Genomic DNA, 17,818 nt, shown 5'->3' on the forward strand with positions numbered 1-17,818 from the left:
GACAATTCCTGCCGGACTCGAAACCGCAACCTTCGGGTTACAAGCCCGGCTCTCTAACCATTAGGCCACGACTGCCCTAGGTTTCGGTACCCAACCCTACTCATCACCATGATGGTCACCCCCCCCCCTCCCCCTAAAAAACCCAACACAACAGAAACTCTTCTAAATTTGCATAACAAAACATTAAAACGCTAATTAAATCTCCCAATTAATCTTGCACAAAAAACATTAGATAACACTCTCCCTTTCGAGTGTCATGGCAAAGCATACTGGGATATAATAAAAATCCCAGCCCATTTTCAGTTAAATTTAAGTTGGTCAGTTAAGTTCATAAAACTCAAAACATTGAAACAATTCAGATTACTTAAAATCTATCAGTTTTGTGAACTCAAAAGAAAAAGAAAGTTGATTTGATTGTTGCATTTAAAAATAATATGATTGAACCGTCTTGTTTAATCTTAAAGTTTTGGTGGTCAGACTCGGCTCACAGAGATTATAGCAAATAAATAATGCTAACGTGACACCAAACAAGCAATCGTTATTAGCCAAAGCCCGAAAGCACATTTGAATTTAAGTGGCCCCGAAATCTGCGTTCTGATTCGGGCTGGTTATATAGGTAGGTTCCCTCCCTAAAAAACCCAACATAACAGAAACTCTTCTAAATTAGCTTAACAAAACATTAAAACGCTGCTAAATCTCCCAATTAATCTTGCACAAAAAACATTAGATAACACTCTCCCTTTCGAGTGTCATGGCAAAGCATGCTGGGAAATAAAAAATAGTTAAATTTAAGTTGGTCAGTTAAGTTCATAAAACTCAAAACAATGAAACAATTCAGATTACTTAAAATCTGTTGGTTTTGTGAACTCAAATGCGACAATCAAATCAACTTTCTTTTTCTTTTAAGTTTACCCTACTCAAACTAATTAAGATGTTCTTTTATTCTCTAATCAGCACAGTAGTCGGTGCTGAATAAAAAAAAAGATTGCTAATTGATTTCTTCCTTTTTATCCCCGGATCTTAAAAGCGATCCGGCACAACACGTCTTGCTCCAGTCATGAAAATTCCTGGAAATCGTCAACCTGATATCAGCGGCTGATGGTGTGCTGCTATATTAAGACATAAGTAGGGCCAATATATCACCTGACCTCAAACAACAGCTCTCACACTGTTGTTAAATGAGTGTCAAGCTATTTTCCATGCACGGCTGTATTTTTAGTCGCGCTTTTCTCTCTCTGAACTTATTAGCCTACTTCTGTGAAAGACTTTTGCTTCCCAGCGGTGCGGCGTGGGAACGCTTGTCATAATACCTGGAGTATTAGACCGTGTTCTTAGTGAAATGACTTTCAGCCTATTCACCAGTGGTGTTTACACAGGGCTTTAAGACACACCTGTGTGTATTTGACATAGAGGTGGGACGGCCTTGTCTTCAAGTCAACCGACGACTGAACGAGCCGGGAGGTTCGTGGCATGATTGAGAAACAGTTTAACACGTCAGAACGGCTGATGAAGGGTGTGGCGACACCCCTCTAGGGCACAACGGCACAACTCTTATCTTTCAAAACACTGCTTTATATATGTTGCTGTGCTTGCAAAGTCTTTGCTTTTCCCGTTGCAGATGCTCTTTCTTTGCCTGTGCGGTTTATTTTAGCCCTCAGAACTGAAGCGCGGTGATATCTCGTAATGCTTGCCTCAGCGTTTCCAGGACGTATTGATCTCTGTCCATTAGACTCACCATCCTACTCGGTGAAACATGATGTCGAGGGATAAAACGGTCCTCTTCTGATGGCCTTTTAGGTCATCGGCTTCATTTTCACATTCTTCACAGCGGTCACAGATTGGTGAGCGCAGGAAAAGCCAGCTGGATTTATGCCCTGTGTGAGTTTTCATGGGTCAGAAATGGTGGTAGTGTACACACCGGCCAACCTTTTTGATTACTCAATTGCAAGTTATCAATAATTAACAATTACATAATGCAGTTTACGCAGGATTATATGAGCTATTATGAGGGTAGAAAGGACTGGAGCTCCATGAATTATGGAGCAGGATATCAGTTTTCCTCCCGTGTAAAATCTGTTCTCGTGCTCTCAGATTGTAGGGAAAAGCTGGTTTGGTTTGCCTTTAAGTATTGCAAGAGATACCGTCAATCATCGAGATGAAAGGAAATATCTGTTAAGGAGTAGGAAATATTTTCATTAGAAGCACGCTCTTAGGAAATAAAGGTTCAGTGAGGTTTCTATCACCCTAATGCTGCGTTCACACCGGACGCGAATAGAGCGTCAGGAGTAGGGTTGGTTACCGAACTCGGTACTTTTAAGGGCACCGGCCAAATTACGTCGGTACTACCGAGTACCGATTCACATTAAATCAATCGGTACCAAAATTCGGTACCTGAGAACGCATCGGGTGATTATAGACTAGTGTCTGTGAATATTAAACTGCAAAAAGACTATTTAAATATGAATCCTGCGTGTCTCAGTGCGAATGAATGCTGTAGAAGCGCGGTTTACCACACACAATCACACACACACACACACACACATTCATTCACTCACTATCGCGCTCACGATCACTATGACGGTCGCGTGTTTCCATCTCTGCTGACTCATATGAGGACATGAACGCACGAACGTCATCTCCAGAGCCACCGTGAGTCACTTTATGAGAATTTACCGTGTCATTTGAGAGAAACTACCGTCATATCATAAAAACACAGAAACTCAAAGGAACGGCAACCCGTCAAAATAAAAGTCCGGTTTATCTTGACAAATACATCACTGTTGTACAGTAGAGTTTAGATACGTCTCAATTAATAATACTAACACAAATGTAATAATAATCAATATTTAATTTTTAAAGTAATAAATAAATTTTTCTGTTTTCATGTTTTAATTTTAACCGTATAAAGCTCAGTTGTGGAGCACTTTGTTTGACAAAAAAAGTTTAATTATATTAAAAGATAAATTAAATTCATGTCTTCATTTGATTACCAGAAAATACACAGCACATAATTTGTGGGAGATCTTTTCATAGAAATGAAAATAAAATAAAAAAATATGGTTGTTTTTATTAATTAAATTTAAGTACCTAGTAGCCTACTATATAGTAAATATTACAGTATACAAACATCACAGACAATGGCAGACAGAGACCAGGGCAGCTCTGGCATAATGTCAATAACACTTCTATAAATGACTTGCAGGTTATTGATGTAAATCCCTAAAGTACCGAAAAAAGGTACCGTTGGGTACCGATACCGGTTAAAATGTGAATGGTACCCCACCCTAGTCAGGAGCGAGTGATTTCAATGTTAAGTCAATGGAAAGGTGCGTTGACGCGCGTCTGGAGGTCCTGCGGCGCGATGGACGTGATTCTGCCTCATTCGCCGAATGAGGCAAATTGAGCGTCTTGCGTGAGTGGTGCTTTTTGTGCATTCACGCGTTTGAAGCGAATTCGAGTCCGACGCCTGAGTTGAACATTTTTAACTTTGGCGTCAATTTGCGCCGCGTTAACCAATCAGGAGCCTGCTCGCTGCTGTCACGTGGTAAAGTGACGTGATGAGAAACCCTGCATAATTTAAAAATACTACTATTGTGTCACAAAATGTAGTTTTAAGACTTTTTCAGGTGATGTAGTTGTTTAAAGCTCAAATCTGTGGTTTATTTAAAAGAGAGCACCTATTTAAAAAATAATAATCTTGTGTTTGTGGAGTTGTGAGATCCAGGCGATCACCAGGCACTCAGCGCTCGTTAACCCCGGCGAGAGCAGCTTTTCCTCGGCCAGTCCTTCTGCCGTCTGCCGCTGGCTCTGATGTCCTGTAGTGGTTTGTCTTGTGTAGATCTAACGGGCGATCTTTGGTGCCATGAATCTATAATTTGTTGTCTGCCAAATCGTTTTGACTGAGGGCAAAGAGAAGTTTCATAACTTACATTTTTTAGGATATTTAAATACACATGTAGTGAAGATAATGTAGGAGTTGCCTGGACCACATTTGTGTGGCTATTAATACTTAATATATATTTTTTATAAAAATGAAAAGAGGCAGAGTGGTGTTTTATGACATTTCTCCTGGAGCGCCTTGAACGCATGTCCAATTCGCTGTGGGCGCGCGAATGGATTCAAAATGTTCAAGCGTCCAACTAGACGCGGTAGATGCGATTTTGACGCTATATTCACGTTTGTTGTGAACGCAGCATTATGGTGCGTTCACCGGACGTGAATGACACGAATAAATCGCGCTATTCGTGCGTAGTTGGGCGCTTGACGTGAATTTGCGTCATGGGAGGGGCTTCTGCAAGGCTGTTCGTCTCGTTGAGAAATGGCTGACATGGGCTGTGTTCACACTTGACGTCTTTTGTGTAAAAATTATACTGTTAATGTGTGACAATGTAGTTTTAAGACTTTTTCAGGCGACAATGTAGTTGTTTAAAGCTCAAATGTGTGGTTTATTTATAAAAAGAGCGCCTATTTGAACATTTTATCTGGCGTTTTCAGAGTTGTGAGCTCCAGTGGATCAGCAGCGCTCATTAACCCCGGTGAGAGCAACCTTTCCTCGGCCAGTCCTTCTGCCGTCTGCCACTGGCTCTGATGTCTCTGTGGCGTCTCCAGCTATAATTCGTCTTGTGTTTATGTAACGGGCGATCTTTGGTCTCATGGATCTATAATTTGTTCCCTGGCAAATCGTTTTTTTTAGGCTATTTAACTTTACGTTACCGTTGTAGCCGACTAGCACTGACTTTGAATGTTTGACTGAATTGTTTGCTTTATTTCATGTATAGCTTATTATACCTTTTACTTATACTTTTGTATTATTGATCATACATAAACTTGCATATTACAAAAAAAGACTGGGTTGTGTTTCATGTAATTTACATGAATTTTTTTTTGAAAAACACTTTCCATCACCAGAATGTTTCCTGGAGAAACTTTGTGTGTAAAAGTTTCTTGGGGGGGATGTAAAAGTTTGCGAGTGAACGCAAAAGCATTTATTTTCCCCCCCATCACCAAAACATTTGCATTGCCCCTGAGAAACTCGAAAGTTTTCATCGCTACAAAAACTCCCTTTTGGAGCCTTTATTTTTAAGAGTATATAGTTAGAAAATATTGCATTTCTACGATTTTACTGAAAATTGTCAATGCAGAAAACGAGCTGCAGCTTGGACGGACGGATGGAAGCGATTGAAAGGAAACGGTCTCTGGCACCTGCCTCTCTCTCTCTCTCATGAATGAAAGGCTTGGCATTGAATGGGAATTTTAACTTGCAGATAAGCCGGTGGCATCTCTGTGATCAGGCCCTGGTTTCGTCTTCCCCGCTACAACCGTCCCTCATTAGCGCTCGCTCTCCCTCCCTCACAAGTGTGCCATTACCGACCGTCGCTTTGATGCCGTTTGATAAGAGCACCGATAATTATGATAATCACAACGGCAATGATAATCGACTATGAGCTAATGACATAAAAACCACTTCGCCTGGTTGCTCAACAGCGGTGCTCAGATGTAGTGGCCGTCTCAAATTGTAGAGGAAGTGTGCTGTGCTTTTATGGGCCAGCGGCTCCCCCGCTACTTCCCAGCAGCACCTGGGAATTATTAGGGCTGTGCTGCTCAGTTTAGGTCAGAGTTTGTGTTGCTAATAGGGGTTAATGAACTACCCAGAGGCTATAGAGCGTAGCGCGGTTGAAGTTAATGGGTTAACAGGAGCAGCCTTGTGTGTGTGTGTGTGTGTGTGTGTGGTAATGACACTGGCGAGTTAAGGGTGCTTAGACAATTACAACACCGTAAAGGCAACGAGACATGTCTAGTAAACCAAACCATTATGCATGCTTGACTGTCATTTGACACAGTCTTGAGTCTTAGCTGCAGTGTATTTTCAATGTTCAGTCTTAGTTTAATATAATTTCATTTTTGTTTATTTTTAAAAATAATTATAAACTTCTATTTTTTGTTTGAGTTATTTTTTTGTTGTATTATTTGTTAATTATTTTATTGTATTTGTTTAATTCAAATTATTTTAGTTTGTATTTTTATTATTTCTTTTTAGTTTTACTATTATTTTTGTTTTTATTGCATTTTATTTTTTATTTTGGGGTTTTATTTATTATTTCTTTTAAGTTTTGTTTTGAGTGTTGGGATGTGCATCCTCAGAGCATACTTTTTATTTTTTACATTTTATAAGCATGTGCATGGCTCTGACTTTCTCAAACCTTTATTATTTATATTGTGTATATATATATATTTTATTTAAATTTGTAGTAATATACTTAATATTTTATTTTGTTATTTTATTTTGTTTTATTATTTATTATTTTATAGAAATTATAGTATTTTGTAATTATTTTATTTTATACATTGTTTAATTTAAAAAATATATATATAGTTGTTTTTTTTTATTATTTTATTTTAAAAGCTATTTTTGTTTTGGTTGCGTTTTTTATAATTTGATTTATTATCAAATTTAAGATTTATTGGAAGAATTGGGATTTATTTTTAATTAAACATTTTTTTTAACACTATACTTAGAAATTACTTAATACTTAGAAAAAAAATATATATATTCATTAATTTATTTATATATATATATATATATATATATATATATATATATATATATATATATATATATATATATATATATATATATATATATATATATATATATATATATATATATATATATATATATATATATATATATATATATATATATATATATATATATATATATATAATATATTTTATATTGTTTATATTGTTTATATTTAATTGTTTTTATTTTTTATTCTAAATGCTATTTTTATTTTTGTTGCTTTTTTTATTAATTATTTAATTTAAGATTTATTTTGAGAATTGGGATTTATTTATTTTTTATTTCTTTAATTTAATAATTTTTTAACTATACTTAGGAATATATATATATATATATATATATATATATATATATATATATATATATATATATATATATATATATATATATATATATATATATATATATATATATATATATATATATATATATATATATATATATATATATATATATATATATATATATATATATATATATATATATATATATATATATATATATATATATATATATAAATGTATATAAATGTATATATATATATATATATATATAAATGTATATATATATATATATATATATAAATGTATATATATATATATATATATATATATATATATATATAAATATAAATATTTTGAAGTTTTGCACTACGCCGTGTGCCATGAAGATTTCCATGTCTGTGTTTTGGGCTTTGGGGAGGAAGCTTTGCTTTAACGCATTCGGGCAGTTCTGTTGCTGCCTGACATGTCTGATAACTCCACTTTCCTGAGAGTTATGATTCATCATGCACTGTGCTTATGACTTATTTATTAATTTTACTGTTTCCATGGCGCTCCTCTCAACCCTTAATTTGCTCACTCATTCCCCGCTAGCTCTTCTCCAGTGTCCTCTCCGTGTTTTCGGTTCTGGGGGACGTGTTGTCCTTTGATCCCGGGATCTGAAATGCTGCCCCTTCAGACCATCTGAGTGCTGTTTGTTTGGTCTTCTCTGGACCTGATGTTCCTCTGCCGCTCCAAGATCTTGCTCCGGCCTGAGTTTGTGGTAAAACAAGGAACTGGAGAACTAGACTGTGTTTCCAAAGGCAGTTTTCCCTCTGAACTTATTCTGCTCTCACATATAGGCTGGAATAAGTTTCCAAAATAAATGTAACGTTTGCTTTTCATTTGTTACTTTGTTATTACTTCGATACCACGGCTATTGTAAAGTAGAGGCATTTGATCTGCAGATGCAGTCGCAGTCTTTTTGTATTTTATAAACTGTAGGGACCGACTCATACGAGTCATTTGTTCTTGTATAGGAATATATTGATCACGCCGTTTTTGATTCACTGAAAAGAATCAGCTCATTAAGCCCAGTTTATACTTCTGTACGCCGTAGCTACGCCATAGACTGTGTGTTACACGCATAGCCTACAACATACCCTGACATGCATCTCTCCAAAAACGTAACAAAACACTGTATGTTTTTGATTCACTTAAAGGAATCAGTTCATAAGAGTCATTTGTTTGTGAATTGGAATAGATTGAATGCGCTGTATGTTTTGATTCACTAAAAAGAACCAGTTCATAAGAGTAATTTGTTCTTGAATTGGGATATACTGATTGCGCTGTATGTTTTATATACTGATATACTGATTGCGCTGTATGTTTTGATTCACTTAAAGGAACCAGTTCATAGGAGTCATTTGTCCTTGAATTGGAATTTACTGATCACAATGTTTTTGATTCACTAAAAAAAAAACATCTCATAAGAGTCATTTGTTCTTGAATTGGGATATACTGATTGCGCTGTATGTTTTGATTCACTAAAAAGAACCAGCTCAAAAGAGTAATTTGTGAATTGGAATATATTGATCATAGTGTTTTTGATTCACTAAAAAGAACCAGTTCATAAGATCATTTGTTCTTGAATTGGAATATATTGATCACGCTGTATGTTTTGATTCACTAAAAAGAACCGGTTCATAAGATCATTTGTTCTTGAATTGGGATATACTGATTGCTCTGTATGTTTTGATTCACTTAAAGGAACCAGTTCAAAAGAGTCATTTGTTCTTGAATTGGAATATATTGATCACGCTGTATGTTTTGATTCACTAAAAAGAACTGGTTCATAAGAGTCATTTGTTCTTGAATTGGAATATACTGATTGCGCTGTATGTTTTGATTCACTAAAAAGAACCAGCTCAAAAGAGTAATTTGTGAATTGGAATATATTGATCATAGTGTTTTTGATTCACTAAAAAGAACCAGTTCATAAGATCATTTGTTCTTGAATTGGAATATATTGATCACGCTGTATGTTTTGATTCACTAAAAAGAACTGGTTCATAAGAGTCATTTGTTCATGAATTGGAATATACTGATTGCGCTGTATGTTTTGATTCACTAAAAAGAACCAGCTCAAAAGAGTCATTTGTGAATTGGAATGCATTGATCATAGTGTTTTTGATTCACTAAAAGAACCAGCTCATAAGAGTCATTTGTTCATGAATTGGAATATACTGATTGCTCTGTTTGTTTTGATTTACTTAAAGGAACCAGTTCATAAAAGTCATTTGTTCATGAATTGGAATAGATTGAATGCGCTGTATGTTTTTGATTCACTTAAAGGAACCTGTTCATAGGAGTCATTTGTTCATGAATTGGAATATACTGATTGTGCTGTATGTTTTGATTCACTAAAAAGAACCAGTTCATAAGAGTCATTTTTCAATTGGAATATATTGATGGCCGTTTTTTTGATTCACTAAAAATAATCGGTTCTTAAGAGTCTTTTGTTCATGAATTGGAAAATTCTGATTGAGCTGTTTTGATTCACTGAAAGAATCGGTTCATAAGAGTCATTTGTTCTTGAATTGGAATATACTGATTGCGCTGTTTGTTTTGATTCACTGAAAGAATCGGTTCATAAGAGTCATTTGTTCTTGAATTGGAATATACTGATTGCGCTGTATGTTTTGATTCACTGAAAGAATCGGTTCATAAGAGTCATTTGTTCTTGAATTGGAATATACTGATTGCGCTGTATGTTTTGATTCACTGAAATAATCAGTTCATAAGAGTAATTTGTTCATGAATTGGAATATACTGATTGCGCTGTATGTTTTGATTCACTGAAATAATCAGTTCATAAGAGTAATTTGTTCATGAATTGGAATATACTGATTGCTCTTGTTTGTTTTGATTCACTGAAAGAATCGGTTCATAAGAGTCATTTGTTCTTGAATTGGAATATACTGATTGCGCTGTATGTTTTGCTCTGGCCATGATGTATATTTTTGCTGTGTAGCTCGCAAGGAAAAATGCAATATAAAGATGTATCATCTTGCCATTTATTAGTCTTTTAATCTCTTTGGGCAAATAATGAGTCACAAATATGTTCAATATTGCATTTTTTTTTTATTGTTTTAGTTTATTTGTCACACTGGAAATATAAGCTCAAATTGGGTGCATTGCATTGTGGGATACAGTATACTCTTTTGTATACTTGTATACAAATAGACAAAAGGTCATCCAGGTATTTCATGCATACAGAATATATTGTGCATATAGTAAAGCATGTACTCGTATGATGAGTGGTTGTTTTTCATTGTAGTCGTGTTTATCATCAGAAACTGTGTTGCGTGTTTCTCGAAACTCTTCTGAAGTTATTGTTTTATGCATGACCCGTAGCAGTCTAGTCCTGTCTGACCTAGTTCAGCATTAAAACACTAGTAAAACCTCCACCCACACCCGCCCCAGAGCGTCTGGTGTCAGTGTTCGGCTGGCGTGCGGATGATGAACGCGAGAGTGATGCCGTTTGATGGCTTAACTGGATGGACTTTCCCTGCTCTTATTCAATCCACTGTCTAATCCGCCTCCTAATTGAACTGACAGTGCGGTTGTCATGGTGACATTGGGGCAGATTTGAGCGTGGTGTGACTAGATGGGAGGGATTCGCTTGACGCCATTGACCCGCTTTCTGCCATAATGCTGCGGCTCATCTGTGCCTTTTACATAAATATATATATATGTGCAGTTATTAACGGCGTGCCAACTGTTACGGATGATACTCTGAAACAACAGCATGGCATTACAGCATCCGCACAAATGTGCTCTAGATCACATGCATTTTTATATTTACATTTATGCATTTGGCAGACACTTTTATCCAAAGCGACTTACATTGCATTCAAGGTACACATTTTTTACATTTTTGTCAATTCTTGCTTTCCCTGGGAATCGAACCCATGACCTTGGTGTTGCTAGCGCCATGCTCTACTGTTTGAGCTATAGGATAAATATGAGGGCTGAAACGATTAATCGAGTTACTCGATTAACTCGATTACAAAAATTCCTCGAGGAATATATTTTATATATATATATATATATATATATATATATATATAATATAATATTATATTATATTATATTATATTATATTATATTATATTAATTATATTATATTAATTATATTATATTAATAAATATATATATATATATATATATATATATATATATATATATATATATATATATATATATATATATATATATATATATATATATATATATATATATATATATATATATATTAATATAATATAATATAATATAATATAATATATATATTTTTTTTTAATTTGACTTATTTTAGGTTTGTTATTATTGTTAAATGTATTATGTTAATGTTAATTTAGTTTTTTATATATATATATATATATATATATATATATATATATTTGTTTGATTTTTATTTTAATGTATTTAGTTTTTCTTTTGTTTTATTCGTATATTTTATAATGCATTTTTTATTTTTAAATTGTTTTATTTTAGTAATTTTAGTATAAAAAAATATAACATTTTAAAAACAAAATCAGATATATGCTAAAATTATAAAATATACGACTAAAACAAAAGAAAAAAAACGAAATAAATTGAAATAAAACTGAAACGAAATAATGATATTAACTAATATAACTATATAAAATATTTAACATTTATAAAATAAAATAATACAATATACAAATAAAACAAAAGGACCCCCCCCCCCCCGAAAATAAACTAAAATAAAACAAAGCGATAAAATATGAAATAATTTAACAAAAAAATACAAAAAAATATTTTAAAAAATAATAATTTAAATATTGTATAAAAAATATAAATTTTTTAAATCAAACTCAAATATATTGAAATAAAACTAAAACAAAATAATATAAACTAAAATAATATATATATATATATATATATATATATATATATATATATATATATATATATATATATATATATATATATATATATATATATATATATATATATATATATATATATATATATATATATATATATATATATATATATATATATATATATATATATATATATATTTAATAAAATATTTTATACAAAATACAAATAAAACTACCCCCCACCCCCTCAAAAAATACAAATAAAACAAAACAATAAAATATTAAATAAAATAACTAAAAATATACAATTTTAAAATCAAAATAAGTTATTTTATTTTATATTTTATTGCTTTTGTTTTATTTGTATATTTTCATTTTCTAATATTTTTATTTTAGTTAATTTAGTTTATATTTTATTATTTTTGTTTTTAAACAGTGTTTTATATATATATATATATTTTTTTTTTTTTTAATTATTTTATTTCATTTTAGTGTTTTTGAGGGGGTCCTTTTTTTTTTTTTTTTTGGATAATTATTTTAATTATTTAAAAATATATATATATATATTTGAGTTATTTTAGTTTATTTTATTATTTGTTTTTTTAATTTAATTTAGTATTTTTTGTATTTATTTTAGTTTAGTTTATTGTTTTGTTTAATGAAATGTTTTAATTGTTTTGTTTTTTCCTTTTGTTATATATAAAATGATTATAAATAATTTATTGTTAATTTATGAATTGTTGCCGCACAGTTCTGAATGATACTCTGATAGCATGAGCCGTGAATGTCATGACAGCGAGAGCCGCACCACTGCAGTCCAAACCCGACGGATGGAGATCTCAGCACTTTCAACACAATTCCCATTGAACGCTTTCATACAAATGCAAATAACCGGCAGCGATGCTCTTCTGCTCGGCCTTTTATAGGCATTAGGTTGCCTAAGCAACACTGTCACCTCTCTTTCCCTGTAATGGATGAGCAGAGGCGCTGCTTTCTGGATGTGTTTCCTCTTCTCCGCTGGTTGTGAGCAGCCCATTGGCTCCTCAGCCAGTGGCCGTGATGGTTTCTGCGTGAGGAGGTGGGCGGGGATGAGAATGAGACCGGGTCATCTCAGACGCTCTCAAGAAACCTCAACAACCCTCAGACACAAGAGCCGCTCCTTCAGCGGAGAGAAATACCAGCAGATCAGAGAGAGGGAGATTAGAGAAGAAAACCGAGAGCACTTCGGCTCAGAAAAAGGGTTGTAAAAGAGGGAAAAGCTTGAGTTGACCAATCAATTAATCCTCAAAAAGAGTTATGGGATTTGTTTTAGATAATGTTCAAATAATTGTCTCAGGAGTTTTCTTCCCAATCCTATTTTTTATCCGTACTTGAGTTGATTCATCACTGTTTGCATGAGTTTGATCCACTGATCTTAAAATTCAATCTTAAATCTGATACTGATAGATAAAGCTGATATGTTCATATAATGGCTAGTACTATTTAGTGTAAATAAAATCAATAAATAATATTATTATATATTATATGATGTTACTTATATTGAATAAAGTAAATAATAATAATACAATTTAATATAAGATTATTATTATTATTATTATTATTAATTGTTATACAACACACAAAAACAAAACAATTATAAAAGCTGTATGTGAGGCATATTTAAGCATAACATGGATTTTTATTTAATTAATTTTGGGTTATTTCCTTTTGTTTTATGCGTATATTTTATATACAGTATATTTTATTCTATTTTTAAATATTTGTATTTAATTTAGTTTATATTTTATTTTTGTTGTAAATTTTACATTTTTGGTGTATTTTACATTTTTTTATTTAATATTTTACACATTGATCATTTTGGGGTAATATTTAATTTGAGATCTGCTAAATATTGCTTTTAACTGTTGATTTGTTCTGTTAAATTGTCATGAAGATGCGTCAATATTATTATTGTTATTATTAATTATTATTATTATTATTATAAAAAATATAAAAAATATAATTATTTAAGCATAACATTATATTTAAAATATAAAGGATGGATTTTTATTTTTTATTTATTTTATTAAGGTTTTCTTTTTTGTTTTATTTTTATATTTAATAATTTTCTTTTATTTTTCTTTTAGTTAATTTAATTTATATTTTATTAAATTTTTTGTTAAAATTTAAAAAATGTGTATTTTATGTTTTTATTTTAATTTTATTTTACACATTTATCATTTTGGGGGAATATTTATTTTGAGATCTGCTAAATATTGCTTTTAATCGTTGATTTGTTCTGTTCAATTTGCATGAAGCTGCTTAAATATTATTATTATTAATTATTATTATACGACACACAAAATATTAAAAAAACAATAAAAAAAGAGTTATAAATGCTGTAAGTGAGGCACATTTTGGGGTAATATTTATTTTGAGATCTGCTAAATATTGCTTTTAATAGTTGATTTGTTCTGTTAAATTGGTATGAAGATGCTTAAACTTTAAAAACACTAATAAATTATGAGGCTTTTAAATGCCAAGTACGCTTGATGATGGCAAAGTTAATCTAAAAATTGACAGAAATGAGTATGCACAGTTAAATATCCAATATTAACTTTCACTAATAAATGTAAAAGAATAAATAATCACTGGTATTGGCTAGGGATCGACCGATATGGATTTTTTAGTGCCGATACCGATTTATTTTCATCAGCCTTTGCCGATGACCGATACGGGCTGCGATTTTCTTGAGCCGATATTTGGAGCCGATACTGCTTTTGCTCCCTCAATTTACATCATAAAAATGACGCAATGATCATGGTGATAACAATTTAAAATTTACAATTTAAAAAGGGAACATTTATTGAACAAAAAAAAAAACAGTATTTAACAAATAGTAAAAACAGGTGAGGTAGAACAAGAAAAAAAGAGTTCAGTGGTGAAAATAAATGTAAGCATAAAATAATTACACTATTGCACACAGTAGCAACAAGCAAGCAGCATAATAAAGTGCACACTGACTGTACTATACTTAATTTTAAAACTATTTACAACCTAGTCATTTAATGGTTAGGTGCACTTAACTTAATCTCTTTTAGAGCAACACCAGCGGTAATTCAGGAAAAAATCTCCCAATGCTCCACGTGAAACTTCAGTGTTTCGACCTTTTACCATCGTGTCAATTCTCAATTGATTTTGATTAAAATGCACGAGGGAGGGAGAGCGAGACAGTTTGAAGACGGTGAGAGCTGCCCTGTGGACGCCTGTCTGTAAATAAAGCAGGGGAAAAAATATCGGCGAACGCAGCAGCCTTATATCGGCCGATATATCGGTATAACACTAGTATTGGCCAATAATCACTAGTTGCAAATATGTTTGTTCTGGATTGCACACAAAATGATTGTCTTGAATAATTGTGTTTTATTTCTGTCCTCAGCAGACGTCCTTGATTTAATGGGTCCAATCATCGGGATGTCGCCGGATAAGAAAGCCGAGTCCCCGGGCGTGCTGGAGGAGCGGATGGGCCTGCGCGGGGTGTGTGTGGCGCTGCCCGAGGACGAGTGTGCCGCCAGCCCTCTCGCCACCAGCCTGGACCGCAGCTCCAGCTCAGGAGACGAAGAACTCACCAACCTCAACTGGCTCCACGAGAACCTGCTCCAGAACTTCACGCTGGGCGGCCCCGAGGCCCAGTCCAGCCCCAGTCCGCTGTTCGACATCGAGGGCCGTCAGGGGTCGAGGGTCATCTCCTCAGCGGCCTCACACGCCGGAGAGTCCGTCAAGGCCAAGCCGCCGTTCTCCTTCTCCCTGCTCATATACATGGCCATCGAACAGTCGGCCAGCAAGTCCCTGCCCGTGAAGGACATCTACGGCTGGATCCTGGAGCACTTCCCCTACTTCTCCAGCGCCCCCACTGGCTGGAAGAACTCGGTGCGCCACAACCTCTCCCTCAACAAGTGCTTCCGCAAGGTGGAGAGGAGCCTCGGGAAGGTCAGCTTCTGTTCCTTTCACCATTAAAACTACTGACTAAAGACACTCAAAACATTTTTTTTAACTTTAAATCATTAACTGAAATTTAATTGTTTTGTTTTTACTGAAATAAATCAAGTTTTACAGAAATATTTCAGTATTAAAACAAAAAAGAAAGCCAATACAAAGTGACACAAACACAACATAATGACCAAAACTTTAATGAAAATGGAAAATTTTATTTCAGTAGTTCTTTCTACGTACTAAAGTACTAAAATTACTCAAACTAAACAAAAAATTCATAAACTATATAGACTATATAAACAATAGAAATGACAAAAACACAACTCAATGACTAAAATGAACTACAAGTTAACTTGTTTTTTAACTAACTAAATGAATATGAATCAATTATATAGACATATATTAAAAAAGGACAAAATCACACAACATAATTACTAAAACTTTAATGAAAATGGAAAATTTTATTTCAGTAGTTCTTTCTACGTTCTAAAGTACTAAAATTACTCAAACTAAACTAAAAATTCATAAACTTTATAGACTATATAAACAATAGAAATGACAAAAACACAACTCAAATACTAAAATTAACTTGTTTTTTAACTAACTAAATAAATATGAATCAATTATATAGACATATATTAAAAAAGGACAAAATCACACAACATAATTACTAAAACTTTAATGAAAATGGAACATTTTATTTCAGTAGTTCTTTCTACGTTCTAAAGTTCTAAAATTACAAAAACACAACACAATTACTAAAATTAACTTGTTTTTTAAATAACTAAATAAATATGAATCAATTATATAGACATATATTAAAAAAGGACAAAATCACTCAACATAATTACTAAAACATGAACTAAAATGAAAATGGAAAATATGAAAATAAAAACTGCCAAGGCAACATTTCTCATTTTTGTTTAGTTTAAGAAGTACTAATGACTAAACTTGAACTAAAATGAAAATGGAAAGTATAAAACTTATACTTATTTTATTTCAGTTAGATGCCAAGGCAACATTTCTAATTTTTACTAAAGTACTAATTACTGAAACTGAAATAAAATATTAAAAAAGTAACTTCTTTTATTTCAGTAGTTTCTTCTACGTTCAAGTACTAAAATGACTAAAACTAAAATAAAAATGAATAATAACTAAATAAAAATGACACAAAAAACAAAAATACACATCAAAACTTGCTAAAATTGCTAAAACTTTAACTAAAATGAAAATGGAAAGTATAAAACTTATACTTATTTTATTTCAGTTAGATGCCAAGGCAACATTTCCAATTTTTACTAAAGTACGAATTACTGAAACTGAAATAAAATACAAAAAAGTAACTTCTTTTATTTCAGTACCTTAAAACAAAAAATGAAAACGAATAAAGGTGAAAGAAATGAACATCTTGACCTTGAAAATTACTAAAACTTATAAATATGCATAAATGAAAAAAGCTTTGTAACTATTAATAAAGCTGATGAGTGAAGCTGAAATAGCGCTGGGCTGTAGTGTCAGCTGTGACGGTGTAGCGAGCGTGTGTGTGTGTGTGTGTGTGTGACGCTGGAGTTTTGGCCAGGATTTCTTCTCTCCGCTGAGAAAAAGAGGTGGGGAATCCAGTCAAGGTCACTGCTCCTCCCTGAGCGCAAACACACTCCGATAGCAGCTTATCTCAGCCCAGAGATCCACCACACACACACACACACACACACACACACACACCCTGAGCCAAACGCAACAGCCCCACTTCCTGTAAGCACTACAGGCGTGTATAGAGGCAGTCCGTAGACCAGTCGGTGGGACCGTGTTTGGCTTTGGCTTGCTCAGTTGGGGACACTAAATATTTCACTATATGATCAGCTCATTTCAATTATCATAAAGTCATAATTAAGAGATACAATGTTGAAAATATGATTTTAAAACTCATTATTAGATAAAAAGTCAAAAATATGACATGCTAAGTCATTGTGAGATGAACAGTTGAAATTAGGACTTTAAAAATTCTGAGATAAAAATGCAAAATTTTGGATTTAAAGTCAAAATTATGACTTTAAAAATCTAAATTATGATTAAAAAGTCCTAATTAT

At 32.6% G+C, this 17,818-nt stretch overlaps 1 protein-coding gene across 3 annotated transcripts in view; it reads left to right on the plus strand.

Annotated features, from left to right (window-relative positions):
- foxn2a (forkhead box N2a) overlaps positions 1-17,818 on the plus strand; it is a 49,147-nt gene that overhangs the window by 15,239 nt on the left and 16,090 nt on the right. For 2 of the 3 annotated variants that reach the window (XM_079842366.1, XM_079842368.1), the window contains exon 2: positions 15,178-15,728. In XM_079842366.1, the coding sequence (XP_079698492.1) occupies positions 15,195-15,728 (534 nt within the window). In that variant the 5' untranslated portion in view covers positions 15,178-15,194. The remainder of the gene's footprint in view (positions 1-15,177; positions 15,729-17,818) is intronic. The other variant, XM_079842367.1, reaches the window with a different exon arrangement.

Source organism: Gobio gobio, assembly GCF_949357685.1.
Source record: "Gobio gobio genome assembly, chromosome: 18".
NCBI classification, from domain to species: domain Eukaryota; kingdom Metazoa; phylum Chordata; class Actinopteri; order Cypriniformes; family Gobionidae; genus Gobio; species Gobio gobio.